The sequence below is a fragment of the Pipistrellus hanaki genome, assembly GCF_964339955.1.
Source record: "Pipistrellus hanaki genome assembly, chromosome: 16".
Lineage (NCBI taxonomy): Eukaryota > Metazoa > Chordata > Mammalia > Chiroptera > Vespertilionidae > Pipistrellus > Pipistrellus hanaki.
Window position 1 is genome coordinate 6,466,941 of NC_140518.1, and position 14,757 is coordinate 6,481,697.

Sequence of the window (14,757 nt, forward strand, 5' to 3'; positions counted from 1 at the left end):
AAGCAGGGTAGGGGCTGTTCTGCTGGGCATGGAGGCAGGCAGGAGATGGGCTTCCTGGGGCCAGGAGCAATGCCCCCGCTGTGTCCTCGGGGCTGGGGGTCTGGGAGGGCATCCTTTAGACTACTTCCTGTTAGGGGGCAGGTGAGGCGGGTGGACCCTATGACCTTAGAGTCAGAGAGAGCGTGTTTCGCCCTGTCCTGACGTTTGAGACCAGGAGGGTGTGACCAGAGTGACATATTGATCTCCTGTCCGTCCGCCGGCCTCTGCAAACAGGACGTGTCCCCGTTATCGGGCGCAATGGGCCGTGGCTGATGGCCGCGCTCTCCCTGCCCCGTGGCCACGTCCTGGTGTCCGTGAACCCCTTCACCTTCCCTCACCTGGAAACCCCAGAGTATCGCGCCCCCTTCCCTCCCCCCTCCCCCGCCCCCGAGCCCTCTGTGCTGGGCTGCATCTAACTCACAGCTACCCTACATCTTCCCAGGGCTGCCCCCCATCCCCCCCTCTTGCAAACCCCCTATCCAGAGCCAATTCCTGGAGGTCCCTGTGCCTCAAGGGAAGGCAGGAACCCGCATAACGCATCCACCGCTTTTCATCATAAAAATACATCTTCAGCCAAAACCGGTTTGGCTCAGTGGATAGAGCGTCGGTCTGCGGACTGAAAGGTCCCAGGTTCGATTCTGGTCAAGGGCATGTACCTTGGTTGCAGGCACATCCCCGGTAGGGGGTGTGCAGGAGGCAGCTGGTTGATGTTTCTCTCTCATTGACGTTTCTAGCTCTCTATCCCTCTTCCTTCCTCTCTGTGGAAAATCAATAAAATATATTTTAAAAATAAATAAATAAATAAAAATACATCTTCAAATGGCTAGCAAAGAGAGTAAAGGGTCTGCCCAAGACGTTCCAGAAAACCAAACCAAATGGAACACTTGTTGACCTGGGTTTAAAATATATATATATATATATATTTTTTTTTTTAATTGATATTTAGAGCAATAGGAAGGGAGAGATAGAAACACCAATGGGGGGTGCCCTGACGGTTTGGCTCAGTGGATAGAGCATCAGCCTGGGGACTGAAGGGTCCCAGGTTCGATTCTGATCAAGGGCATGTACCTTGGTTGCAGGCACATCCCCAGTGGGGGGGTTGTGCAGGAGGCAGCTGATCAATGTTTCTCTCTCATCAATGTTTCTAACTCTCCCTTTCCCTTTCTCTCTGTACAAAAATCAATAAAATATATTTTTTTTAAAGTAAAAGAAACAACAATGGGGGAAAAGCATCATTGATAGGCTGTCTCCTACTTGTCTTCTAATGAGGATCGAGCCTGCAACCCACAGGTGCCCTGTCCAGGAATCAAACCCGTGACCTCTTGGTTCCTGGGTTGATGCTCAATCACTGGGCCACCCCGGTTGGGCTTGTTAGCCTGCTTGATAAACTGCTGTCTTGACCTCGTTTGGACGGATGTAACTAGCTCCAGGCTGTTTATTTTTTATTTTCCGCAGCTGGGACTGGGGGTTTTGCTTTTGTTCGTGCACCATCAGGCCCCTCCCAACCTGGGTAAGAGGCCAGGGTCCCCAAACTCCCAGCCAGCGTGGCCCAGAATGAACAGGTGATGAAGGAAGCGCGGTGTCCATGGCAACCAGTGGCCAACTAACCATCCTAATCCAGAGCAGGTCTCCGTGACTCGGCAGATGGAATAGATGAAAATGGCAAAAACCAACCTTGCGAGCTTTCGCCATCATCATTGAGTGACAGACTCTCAGAGGCAGAAGATACCTTGGGGGAGCCGCTCGGCTCGCATCCTGGGGGAAAAGAGGCTCCTGTTGCTGTGGCAACGGGGGATGACAGGCTTTCAGCAGAGTCCTGGTTGTACCACAACCCACGTCTTGATTTCTCCTGGGGGGTGGGAGGAGGGGGATTATGGGAGTTGTGTCCCTTGGCTTGTCTTGAGCAGGCAGGGTGCACGGGGGTGGCAACGTCACCGAGTCGAGCTGTGTCCCTCCCCCCACTGGTCAGGGGCGGAGGCCCCTGTTCGGGCGCTGGTGGGCGTGCAGCCGGGGCTCACGTCCACAGAGAGGGTGTCCCCCAAGGAGCTGGCCATCACGGAGACGGCCTGGTCCCCTCACAAGGGAGCCTGTTGAGCTTTGGGAGCTCCTTCCCTTCCTGAGCTGTCTTTCCTCCCGGAAGTGAGCACAGTAACTTGGGAGAGAGCGTCCTGAGAGCTGATGTGCATCAAGCACCACGCCCGGTGCCCGGAATGGCACGGGCATCCGCTTTCGTTGCACCTCTCTCCTTTACCCGCGCTGGGCGTCAGTTAGCCTCATCTGGGAAATGGGTCTCCTTCATGCCCGCCTCACGGGGCTGCCATGTGACAAGGTCTGTGCGCTCACTTTGCACACAGCAGGGCGCTTCACCTCCTTGGAAGTTTGAGGAGGGCAATTCCCTAAAAAAGCACCGTCTGTGAATCCAAGGTTTGCCCTCCCGCTGGCGGGGTGACTCGGAGGGACCACCGCATGGAGCTGCCACTGAGAGAGGCAGCAGGGATGGCGCCTGCGGAGGCTGGGTCTCCCGGAGACGGGCACCTACAGAGTGAGGAGCGTTATGAGGCTGGGGAGGTCAGGGTGGAATCCAGGGACCTGCACTTTGACAGGCTGGTGACCAGAAAACCCAGTTTCTGGGTCTACTAAGTTGAGGACCAGATCCCAGACCCTGGGGCCCAGCCTCCTCCCCTTCCCTATGAACCCAGCTTCCATGTTCACAATGATGTCTGCGCTGTGGGCCAGGCACCCCTGTGCCTTTTGCATGAACGAATGCAGCTGCTCTTCAGCATGACCCTAGAACTATGGGAGAAGGAGACAAGCCATGCTCAGAATATTTGGGAGGCCCCCCCACCAAGCTCAGGGGCCGGGGACAGGCCTGGCTGGCCAGGAGGGAGAGCAGAGGGTGCCCCCAATTTAGCCCCTGCCTTCCCTCTCTGGCCTCCCCTCGCACGTTCTCCCCTGACGCCCACCTGGGCCTGTGAGCCTGCCTCTCAATCCCCATTTCACATTATGATCACCTGGAGGCCCTAAGCCCCACCCTCAGGCACAGGCCGGTCAGGCCCAGCGCCCAGTCCTCCCCGGGCAGAGCTGAAGGTGAGGCCTGGACGCCTGGCTGGCGCCTGCGGACAGGCATTTGCAGTCCGGGCAGGAACCCCACCTCGGCAGCACCTTCTAACCCTCCGGTCGCAGGCGAGTCACAGAGCGGAGGGACCCAGGTGCTCCAGGCCGCGGGGGGAGCTGGTCTCGCTCACAGTAAGTCCTAAGGAAGCTCTGCTGTCATTCCGGGGTTCTCCTCACCTCAGCCTCACCGGCGCCTCGGCTGCCGCATCGTGCTGGCTAACAGGACCATCTCCCCCTTCCCTCCGTTACTCTCCTCCCCACTCTTCCTGCAGCAGTCCCGGGCAGCCCCCTCCCGGGCTGGTGAAGGCCAACCTCCATGTAGGCCTCACAGGAGCTCCTTAGGTCTCCCACCTCCTGCCTCCCACAGCACTGGGTCACCCTGGCCTCCACCCTGGGGGCTGTCTTGCCTCCTGTATATATATTTTTTCTTTGTCCCAACCGGGAATCGAACCGTGACCTCATAGTCCATAGGTCAAAGTTCAACCACTGAGCCACGCCGGCCGGGGGGCTCCCGTATCTTAACAGTAACAGCTTTTGCTGTTGAACGAGCGCTCACAGGCCTATGACCTCACCGAACACTCAGACTCAAGGCCAGAACGCTGTGTGCAGGCTCTCTACCCAGTGAATGCCAAACCCTCCTTCATCCCAAACCCTCCTGCTTGCTCAGAGACCTGTGCCTTCACCTTTTCATTCATTCATTCATTCATCTATTTATTTTTAAATATTTTTAGCCAGTTTGGCCCAGTGGCTATAGTGTCAGCCTGTAGACTGAAAGGTCTTGGGTTCAATTAGAGTCCAGGGCATGTACCTTGGTTGCAGGCCCCTTCACCCCCTCTCTCCCACCCGGGCCCTGGTCAGGACATGTACAAGAAGCAACCAACCGAAGTGTTTCTCTCTGTCTTCCTCTCTCTCTCAAGCATCAATGGAAAAATATCCTTGGGTGAGGCCCGGCTAGTGTGGCTCAGAGGCTGAGTGTCCACCTATGAACCAGGAGATCACGGTTCAATTCCCAGTCAGGGCACATATCCAGGTTGGGGGGCTCCATCCCCAGGAGGCAGCCAATCAATGATTCTCTCTCATCATCCATGTGTCTATCTCTCTCTCTCCCACTCCTTCCTCTCCAAGATCAATAAAAATATATATTTTAAAACAATATCCTCATTTGAGGATTAAAAATATTTCTTAAGTGCTTTTTTTTGTGTGCCAGGCTCTGTGCTGACTCTGGGGACACAATGGTGACCAAGCAGGTCTTTGTTCCTTGTCTCTTGGAGGGGAAGCAGTGTCCTGAACATTGTGGTGGGGAAGTGAGCAGAGAGTCCCCTCCTTACCCCGGGACCTTGACGTTCTCCTCCATGCAAGCCTGCTGGCATCTACAACTTGTTTTCACCTCCCTCTTCCCCTAATGATGGCGATGGACATTTGGGGAGCACTTGTAGGGCCAAGCTCCTACGGTAAGCACTTTGCAGGCATTATGTCTTATGATCCTCATCACAGCCCCATGAGGAGGGGGATACAATGACCCCTCGTTTATAGCCAGAGACACAGAGACAGAGATTGGTGATTGTTGGTGACCTGGAGCGCTCTTGTACGCCAAGAATGCAGGGCCTGTCTCTACCTGCACCGTGTCTCAGGGCTGTGTTTGAGGTGAGTAACCTCAAGGCCATGAGGTAATGTCTCCCTATGGGCCAAAGAGCAAGCTTGCTACTGCTTGACTAGAAAAACGATAGATTAAAAAAAACAAACATTAACTCATGGTTTCTTCTAAGAGTTCTATCTTTTTAGCTCTTATGTTGGGACTGTGATCCATCTTGAGTTCATTTTTGTATATGGTGGTTAAGTACGGGCCCAACTTCATTCTTTGGCATGTGGCTATCCAATGGTCCTAGCATTATTGCTTTCGGTATTCATCTGATTTCATGCATTTCAATGCAGATCTAACACTGTCATAAAAAGGCACTTATCAAAAGTGAAAAGTCACAATAATGCTGTGGTGTGTTTTGGTTTTTTTGTTTTTGAAACCAGCTCACAGAACACAATTTGAAGTCTGCTGCTTTTATGGTTCAAACGGGTGCTTCTCAAACTTGGTAAAAGGAAGACCGGTGCGGCAGGTGTGTGGAGGGGGTTGATATCCTACACATCTAACGAGTTCCCAGGTGATGCTGAGCGGCGGTCTTTAGTTACGTCTCCACGGTGGACCACGGAACCAGGCAGGTCACATCTCTCTGCCTCTGATGTCGTCCTTCTGCTCATTTCCTGTCGTTTCACAGAAATAGAGTGAGAATCGATGACTTGCTTGCCACACACACCAAGTGCTGACGTGTTTGTGCTCCGCATTAATATATCTTGTGTTCCCTGTGTTTCCTGTTTTTAAGCAATCATCCATTCTGGGTGTAAATTAACCATCAAGGACTATGATTAAAGATGATTTAACCTGTGCAGTGCTCAGACTGCTGGGGCTGGTGATAGTGGCCGGGGACCGAGTGAGTCACAGCCCGCTTCTGAGCTCTGTGGAGCCGGGCTGCGTGTGCGCCTTCCACCCGATACACGGTTGGTTTTAGAGATATTTACCGATATTTTTAAATAGTTATTAACTTTACAAGTTGACATGGGAATACGCACTGTTGCTGCAAGTTGGGATAGGCCTGGGAAACCTGGTAACCGCTGGGGCTTTTGTTAGCCTTGGGAGGTAACCAGGGACCACTGATGAACCGTTTTGGGTATCAGGCTCTTTTAAGAATCTGATCAGCCGAAACGGGTTTGGCTCAGTGGATAGAGTGTTGGCCTGCGGACTGAAAGGTCCCAGGTTCGATTCCGGTCAAGGGCATGTGCCTTGGTTGCGGGCACATCCCCGGTGGGGGGTGTGCAGGAGGCAGCTGATCAGTGATTCTCTCTCATCGATGTTTCTCTCTGTCCCTCTCTGTAAAAAAATCAATAAAGTATATTTTTTAAAATAAAGGAATCCGATCAAAGCCATGGACAGTCTCACAAGTCACAAATGCTGGTAACCAAGTTCTAACACTCTACCCCCCCTTTCTAACCCTCTTCAATGTGATACTTCTGATTCCTTTCCCTGAAGGTTAGCTCTGAGTGCTTCTTCCCTGCTTGTTTCCTCACTAACTCCCCACATGTGGTTTGGGGCCCTCCCGTAGGAATTGGCTGATGCTGGTTAAAAGGCTAGTTCCTGGGGGCCCCCGTCAGGGCTGCTGGACCAGACGTTCTGGCCCTAAGGGGGCCATGTGTTGGAGTTCGCAGGCGGGGGCTTCTAGCCTGAGGCTGTCACACCTCATACCAAACGAGTCACAGGCACCCACAGGCCAAACAGACATGGTTTTGGTAACATTTTTGAAAAGTTGTTTATCAGTTTTACAAATCTGTCTTGCCCGTGCTGGTGGCTCAGTTAGTTGGAGCAATGTCCTGAATGCCAAAGGGTTGTGGGTTCAATTCCTGGACAGGGTATATATCTGGGTTGGGAATTTAAACTGCTGTTTCCCTCTCACATGGATGTTTCTCTTTCTCTCTCTCTCTCTCCTCTCTAAAATCAGTAAGAACATGTCCTCAGGTGAGGATTCGAAAATAACAATGTTCTCTAGAACTTGATGTTAACATATCGAGTTATGTAAGGATCTTTTGCAGTTATTGCCAACGTTACCTTCAGATGGCCCCCTGCGCGTGGATGGGAGGGAAAGCCCTCCTAATCCTCAGAGATCCTGTGCTTTTAGCTACGCCAAGGGCTGGCACTGGCCCTTCTGCCTCATAGCAAGGCTATGCTGGTCTTACATCCCATCAGGCTGTCTGCTGACGCACCTTTGCTTGCCCTGTAACCCCCCAGTACACGGCAAGAACCAAGACTCAAGGTCTGTAACGTAAACAGAGCTATTTAAATTGTGAAGGTACAGGTTATTGGATGGGAAGAACAGACTGGGTTCTAGATTACCTGAGTTCTTGAGAAGCTCTAGAACCCGGGGTAGATGAGGCTCTATCACTTGTTAACCTTGTCATTTCCACATCTCAGTTCTCTCAACCATCAAATGGAGACAATTATGCTTTATTACTTCAAACGTGAGATGCAGACAGCTTCCTTAATACTAGTCTTGCTAGCTGACCTCAGAATAATCCCCTTGGGGAAAACTGCAGGTCCTTCAAAGGCACCGATGTGAACAGCCTCACTCAGGGCCTGCACAGCCACTATGGCAGGATTCCCTTGCATCCCATCTTCTGTGATTCTGTGGGTTCGGCCCCATGTTACTTCTATTAATTTCTCTAGGAAAAGCCCTTTTGTTGTCTTTTAAAAATATCACCCAAATGTTTTGAACAATGCCACCATTTGGAGCAAAGTGGCAAGTTGTTAAACAGGTCAATTTCGCAAGACCCTATATTATAAACCTGTCCCCGAGATTAGAATCCTATTTTCAGGCATTTGCCATTGGTTCAGCCTTTTCACCAGATGACCTCCACACATTCATTTGACCTTGATCTACAAAATGGGGGCTGGCGACAGTGTTGATTCCTTATAACCTTTCTTAGCAGTTGGAAGCCTGTTATTCAGTATCTTAAATTAGGACTGATTTATGATCCAGTTTATGCTGGATTATACGATGTTTAACAGAATGGACCCTGGAGTGCACATACTTTACTATTATTGTCCTTTGTCAAAGGTTGGCTCCCGATATTAATTTCAACTTCACAAACACATCAGTCTCTCTGCTTTTTAATACTACAAACCTAATCTTTTAGTCCACTTTTGCATACCTTTTCTAGGGGTTTGGAGATTAGGTGAATCCCCACACTATGTCCTCTTGGGAAACTTAAAGGAGCGAGCTAAGTTTTCTTGGCCCATTTGTTCAGGCCCCAATTGAGAAACTCTGGGGTAGACCGAACCCCCTGCCCACTTCTGTGCTTCTTTCACACACAGACATACATAAAATAGAATCTGCAGGTTAGGTGTTTCTGAAAACAAGTTTTATTTAAATAAGGGTTTAAATACATAACACAACATTAAAACTGAAGGAGGGAAAAGAACACCCCAAAAATCTTTTTTCTTTTACTTCACATGGCATTGGGCAGCTGCTGCTATTAAGTTGCAAGCTCTACAGCTAGCTACACAACTGACACTTCAGTTTGAAATTTGTTCCCTTGTCAAAAGTTTAACTCGGATAGAAGATTGGCCTCAAATTATGGTGTTTGGACAATGAGCTAGGGTGTGTCGGGTCAGAAAGACCGTGGTGGTAAGCCTGGAGTCCTTACACCTCCCTGGAGGGAAGGTGGCAGGCTGCTCTGAGCTCCATCAGGTGTAGATCTTTGACTACGGAGGGCTCCCTCTAGTGGTACACATGCCGCTGCTGCCTGCCCCCTCTCCTCTCCGCTTCAGGGAAGGCTGCTCAGGCGGTGACATTCTCTGAGGGCAGGGAACTCTGGTGAGGAGCTTTGGCCAGACATGGGCTTGGCTGAAACCTCACGGAACTGCTGGTTCAGGCTGGACACTGCCAGGCGCCCACTGCTTGACCTCTGTTTAAATGAGGGACTTCAAGACTAGACAGCATGGCTCTTTTCAGTTTATTGCATGAAGGAGTTACACTAGTCCAAGTTAAAAGCAGACCCCAAATGGTTACATCATACAAGCTGTGAGGTTTTTAAACTTGTGACAAGGGACAGGAGGGAAATTCTACTCATTGCAAAGAAATCCTCACTTAAGCTTCTGAGCCAAAAGCACTTAAAACCCATGAACCTTCAGCTGGTCGTCCTTAGCCAGTCCAATCTGCAAAAACATAAAAGGGCAAAGTTTTAAAGAGTAGATTGAAAGAGTTCAAGGCTCCCACCTTCCTGCTTCTACACTGAGCAAGGGAGGTCCAAGGGCCAAGATGCATACCCCAACCACTAGGAGCACAGCGGTTCTCAACTCAGGGTACTTAGCTAAATACCAACCATGTAACCGATTTCAGCAGCTAGGAGGAACAGCCAACCAGACTTCCTGCTTAGCTGTACCTGTCTGCACACAATTTAAATCTGCAACTTTTAAAAGCAGAACAATAAAAAGGGGGGAGGGGGGGGACATATATAGTGCTTTCAACAATAAAGATTTTTTTTAAATCAAAATATCTTTTAAAAAGGAAAAGTAGGTCCATAAAAAAAAGTAAACTTAAAGCAGACAAGTTCCTCCTGTTTTTGAAAATACATGCGTCTATGCACTTTGAAACAACCATTTCACTCAGTCTTACAAAAGGAAAAGTCTAATCTTCCCAGCAGAAATGAATCCGTTAGGCAGGATCTGAGATTAGCTGGGGCAGAGGCACCAATACAAGTGACAGAACTCACCTCGACGAGGAACTGGCATATGTTCTTGCGCTGGTCACCCTGCAGCTGAATTACTTCTCCATATTCTGGATGCTCAATTACAGTACCATTGCAGGCAAATTTCTGCAGGGAAGCAAGACAGATTACAGATTAGGCCAGGCCATCATCATCCCTTTGGGGGGAAGGGGGAAGGAGAGGGATACCACAGCGCCTGCATGTGAGCAAAGCTAAAGGTCTATTTCCTCCCACGAAGACATACTTTCTTTTTTAAAAAATATTTTATTGATTTTCTACAGAGAGGAAGGAGGGAGAGGGATAGTTAGAAACATGGACCAGCTGCCTCCTGCACACCCCCTACTGGGGATGTGCCCGCAACTAAGGTACATGCCCTTGACTGGAATCAAACCTGGGGCCCTTCAGTCCCCAGACCGACGCTCTATCCACTGAGCCAAACCGGTTTCGGCAAGACCTACCTTCTTAAAGGCCTTCACTAGTTTCTTTTTATCGTAATCATCGGCGATCCCTTGGACGGTGGTAAGGGTCTTCCTGCCGTTTCTCTGTTGAATTCTTATATGGATATAATCCTCAGTGCCAGCGGGAAGCAGATCATCACCCTTACTTGCATCAGCAAAGGGGTCTGGGAAGAAAAGGTACAAGTTTAGAGCCCTGGCGGCTCAGCTGCCACTGTCACCCTCCCGCCGGGTCTTTTGTTGAGTGCAGAAAACCAATCCCACCATCGCCCAAGAACTGGGTCAGATCAGATGATGTCCTTTGTGGGCTCTTCCCCGGAACATGTCGGTCGGGGACGGGTGGCTTCCTCCCCGAGCCCCGCCAAAAGCCTGGGCCTCCGTCCGGGCCCGCCCTCGGCAGCCGATCACGTGTCGGGGGAGCCTGGGCGGGCAGGCGGGCACCGCCCCAGGCGGCTGATGCAACCGGCCGGAACCCGAGCTCCCGAGGCGGGGCCGCCCCCCCCGCCCCATTGGCGCGCGCGTCTGTCACTCTAGAGCTGGGGCCGCCCCCTCCCCGGGGCCCGGGACAACGGCAGGACGTACAGGATGTGACGCAGCGGTGGCGGGAGGAGGCGGGTGTGGCCGGCGGGGGGGCCGGAGCCATTAGTAAATGCGCCACCCGAGACGCTGGGCCCGCCCAAGGGCTGACCTCTCGTCCTAAGTCTTCCGGTCCCGCTCGGGGGCCGACCCCAAGGCCCAGGCCCGGTCCCCACCGCCCACGAGCCCAGACACGTCCCCTCCGCACACAGTGACAAAGGCCCGAGCGCTAGGGGGCCTCTCCGGGGCCGCCGCTGGGCCTCGGCAGCCTCGCCGCCCCGCCCGGGCCTTCCCCGCGGGCCCGGCCCGCCGCTCACCGAAAGAGTGGAGGTTCTGGATAGCGGACATACGATACGATTCCTTTTCCTCGGTGGAAACGGCCTGCGGAAGGCTGCGGCGGGAGAAGGCGGGCAGGGGGGACGGAGCGTCGGGAAGCGAGGGGGGCTCGAGGGGGAGGCTGCTGAGTCCTCGGCGGCGGCTCAGTCACTGGGGCGAGGGGCGGTGCCTGTATTCACTTATATAGTCGCCCTGTGTCGCCAGCACGCTTGCCCTCACGTCCCGGCCCCGCCCACGGCGTCGTGCCCCCGGCGCCCAGGCGCTGCCGCTTCCAATTGGTCCGGGGGCGGGGGCGGGGACGCGCGGCGGCGCGTGCGCAGACGCTCAGGGGCTGCGGAAGGGCGTCCTCGGCTTCGGAAAGAGGTAAGAGCGGGGGGAGGGGAGGCTGGGGAGGCCTACGCGCCTGCGCAGTGCGGCCGGAAGACGGCGGCGGCGGCGGCGGCGCGGAAAACTGGCGGAGGTTTCGGGCGCGCCTGCGCACTGCGCTCCCTCTGCCTGTCCCGTGTTTTTGACCCCGCGGTCGCCCGCCCTGCGGTAGAAGGGGCTTCTAGGGGGCACATGGGCCATTGGGGACATGGATGCTGAGCCTCGGAAACCGGACAGGTTACCAGGGTCTTATACTCGCCTCGTTGCCCACTTGCTCTTTCTTTCAGATTTAAGGTGGCCCGATGTTGATTTAAGGGCCTTAAATCAACATCCAATAACGGAACCCAGACTTGACGAACTTAAAAAATAAAAAGGGCTTTCAAAGGGAGAGACAACAGGGTTTATTTGAGCTCCACAAGAATAGCTGTTTGGGAACCACGGGTTCGGGCAGAAGCCCAAGGGATGTCCGACCCCATCAGCAGACAAAGGCAGGGTATTTGTGAGGGAGGCATGTCCGTGGTGCCGATGGCGGGACCGGCGGTGGTCGGTTTATACCATGGGTTTATAATTTCTGATATCAGCTTCCTTGTCATCTCTGTAAACAGCTCTTTGGGACCCAGTGTTGTCCCAGGCTCGGTCCAAAGATTATTTTGTTCCGTTTTAGCAGACCAAGGTTTGAGGTAGGGAGAGTGCAAGGCAGTGCCTCTGGCATGGCAGCTCTGGCTCCATTTTATTTTATTTTATTTTATTTATATTGTATTGTATTGCTTACTTAATCCTCTCCCGAGGATATTTTTCCCATTGATCTTTAGAGAAAGAGGGAGGAAAAGAAGCAGGAGGAGAAGAGGATGGAGGGAAGGAGGGAGGGAGAGAGAGAGAGAGAAAGAGATCAATGTGAGAGAGACACATCTACTGATCCCCCATCCACACGTGCCCACATCAGGACCTGGGAGGTGCCTGCCCTTGGCGGTTAGGCGGGCCAACGCTCTAACCACAGAGAAAAACCGGCCAGATTTTAAAACGGCTGCATTTTAAAATGTCTATGTTTATCATACATATTTTGACAACCTTAACTTCATGATTTAGGTTAACGTAGGATGATATCCAAGATCTCATTAGATGAACTCAACCTACACGTGGGCTAATCTCTAAATTCATGTGATTTAGCTCATCTGAGAAAGAAATGCCCAGCTCGGGTCCACGGGGAGAGGACCTGACGGGGGGCTGGAGGAGAACTCTGGCGTCTGAAAGGGTTGCTTTGTGTTGAACAAATTGTGTGGGGTAGAGCCTCCCAGAGAGTGGGTGAGTTAATTCCTTCAACGTGGTCGACTTTTATTGTTCTTTCAACGTATTAATTAAAATGCTCTCAGCCCTAGCCGATTGGTTGGGACCAGTGGTTTCAGACTCCTCCCTGGCCTGGGCGCTGGTTGGGGCACGTGCAGGAGGCAACCAATCAATATGTTTCTCTCACGTGTGGTGTGAGAAGGGTTCTAAATTTTTTTCCCTATATGCGTAGCCAATTGCTCTCACACCATCCTATTTAATAGGGAATATGCTAATTGACCCTCACACCATCGCAAAGATGGCAATGCCCACAGCCAATAAATGAGGGAATGTGCTAATTAACCACCACACCCTCAAAGATGGCAGTGCCTACAGCCAATAAGGAGGGAATATGCTAATTGACTTTCATGCCCTCAAAGATGGCGGTACCCACAGCCACAAGATGGCAGCGCCCAGACCTCTCAGCCTCCCAGCTGCCCAGGGCTGCCCGAGGCTCAGGGAACCAGGGATGGCCAAGGCTTGCGCTGCTGGCAGTAGCAGCAGCAGAGGTGTAATGGGAGCATCACCCTCCCCTGATTGCTGAGTTGCCTCCACCCCTGAGGGCTCGCAGACTGTGAGAGGGGGGAGGCTGGGCTGAGGGACTCCCCCCCTCCAATGCATGAATTTTCATGCACCGGGCCTCTAGTTTATTTAATAATACACCTTGGCCCCACTGACTCATCATGCCTTCTTTATCATCATCGTGTTTCTACATGTGTGCGGGTTCATTTTTAGAGCTTTGGCTCTGTTCCACTGGTTTGTTTATCTCTAAGCCACACGCTCTTACTAAGAGGAGTCTACACAATGTCTTCATGTTAACAGGACGAGCCCCTCCAGGTTGTTCTTCAGAATTATCTTGGCTCTTGCTGGCCCTAGCTCTCCGGTCAGGCTTATGGCCTATCACCCCACACCCCACCATCGCCCACCCACACACATTCTACACCAGGGGTCTTGAAACTACGGCCCTCGGGCCACATGCAGCCCCCAGGGGAGTCTGATCCTGCCCGCCAGGTTTTTTGGGCAGTGAGCGCAGCCAAGGTGTTACAGTAGGAATTAGTAGTTCATATAGTCCGGCCCTCCAGCTCTCTGAGGGACCGTGATCTGGCCCCCACTTTAAAATTTTTGAGGACCCCTGTAATCTACACCACAGCGGTTCCAGATTTTCTCACCTCAGAGTGTTGGTGCATGCTCTCCCTTTCCCCGCACACGCTCTCCTCCTCTTTGAGGATACATAAGAACTTGCCATATTACAGCTTGTGGCCCAGCTTCGGATCTCTGCAGTTTGAGCTCTGAGACTGCTAACGGAGGAAGACTCTGGAAACTGCCCGCAGAGCCAGCAGGCCCTCGGAGCCGTTTGACCCCTGTTGATACGTCACCCACCAGCTTGTGTTCTACCAGCCAGAACCAGAACCAGAGCTGCGACACCTACCTCATCATACGCTGCCCAGTGTCCCTGTCTCTCGGCCCCTCTTGCTGACCACTGGGTCAGCCGAGTGGTCAGAAAACAAATGATGTTGAGTTTGTGGTCTTGTTTCCCCTAGCAACCCAGCTCTCTGATCATCAGCTCCTTGCACTATTGCCTCTAAAATCCTGGCACTGCCCCCTGCACTTGGGATCATGTCCCTGGTTCATACGGAGGGCAGGTCCCTGGTTGGCAAGTGAGGTATGAATACAACCCCCTTTGTCTTTGCTAACATCTTCATTTGGTGTCTCCCACTCACCCTCCCGGACTCAGCTGGGCGATCTGCTCTCAGAAGACCGTGTGGAGCCCTTCTCTGGGCCCTCACTGTGTTGGCATTTTTCACGCTGCGTTTGCCTGCCTGTTCCTAGGCCCGGCTGGGCCAGCCCTTATGTTCCCTCCTTAATTTGCTGGGCCCAACTCAGGTTCTCTCCTTCATTCCAGACGTGAAAAAGAATGGCAGACTGTCTTTTTCAGAGCATTTGAGGTCTTGCTTCTTGGCAATGCATTCGCTTTGACTCAAGTAAACTCTTTAAAACAACAACAACAAAATTTATATATATATTTCAGAGATGAAGGGAGAGGGAGAGAGAGATAGAAATATCAATGATGAGAGAAAATCATTGATCGGCTGCCTCCTGCATGCCCCCTACTGGGGACCAAATCCTTGACCAGAATCGAACCTGGAACCCTTGAGTCCACAGGCGGAGGCTCTATCCACTGAGCCAAACCAGCCAGGGCCCCCTTAGGCTTAAGAGGATTTGAGCCGAAACCGGTTTGACT

At 52.3% G+C, this 14,757-nt stretch overlaps 1 protein-coding gene across 1 annotated transcript; it reads right to left on the reverse strand.

Annotated features, from left to right (window-relative positions):
• Nucleotides 1-8,090: 8,090 nt before the first annotated feature.
• Nucleotides 8,091-11,050, reverse strand: EIF1 (eukaryotic translation initiation factor 1). Its single transcript, XM_084862461.1, has 4 exons — nucleotides 10,808-11,050; nucleotides 9,918-10,081; nucleotides 9,466-9,567; nucleotides 8,091-8,908 (listed from the first exon to the last, which is right to left on the reverse strand). Exons 1-4 carry the CDS (start codon nucleotides 10,836-10,838, stop codon nucleotides 8,864-8,866), a joined length of 342 nt encoding a protein of 113 aa, XP_084718587.1. The 5' UTR covers nucleotides 10,839-11,050; the 3' UTR covers nucleotides 8,091-8,863.
• Between the last annotated feature and the right edge of the window lie 3,707 nt (nucleotides 11,051-14,757).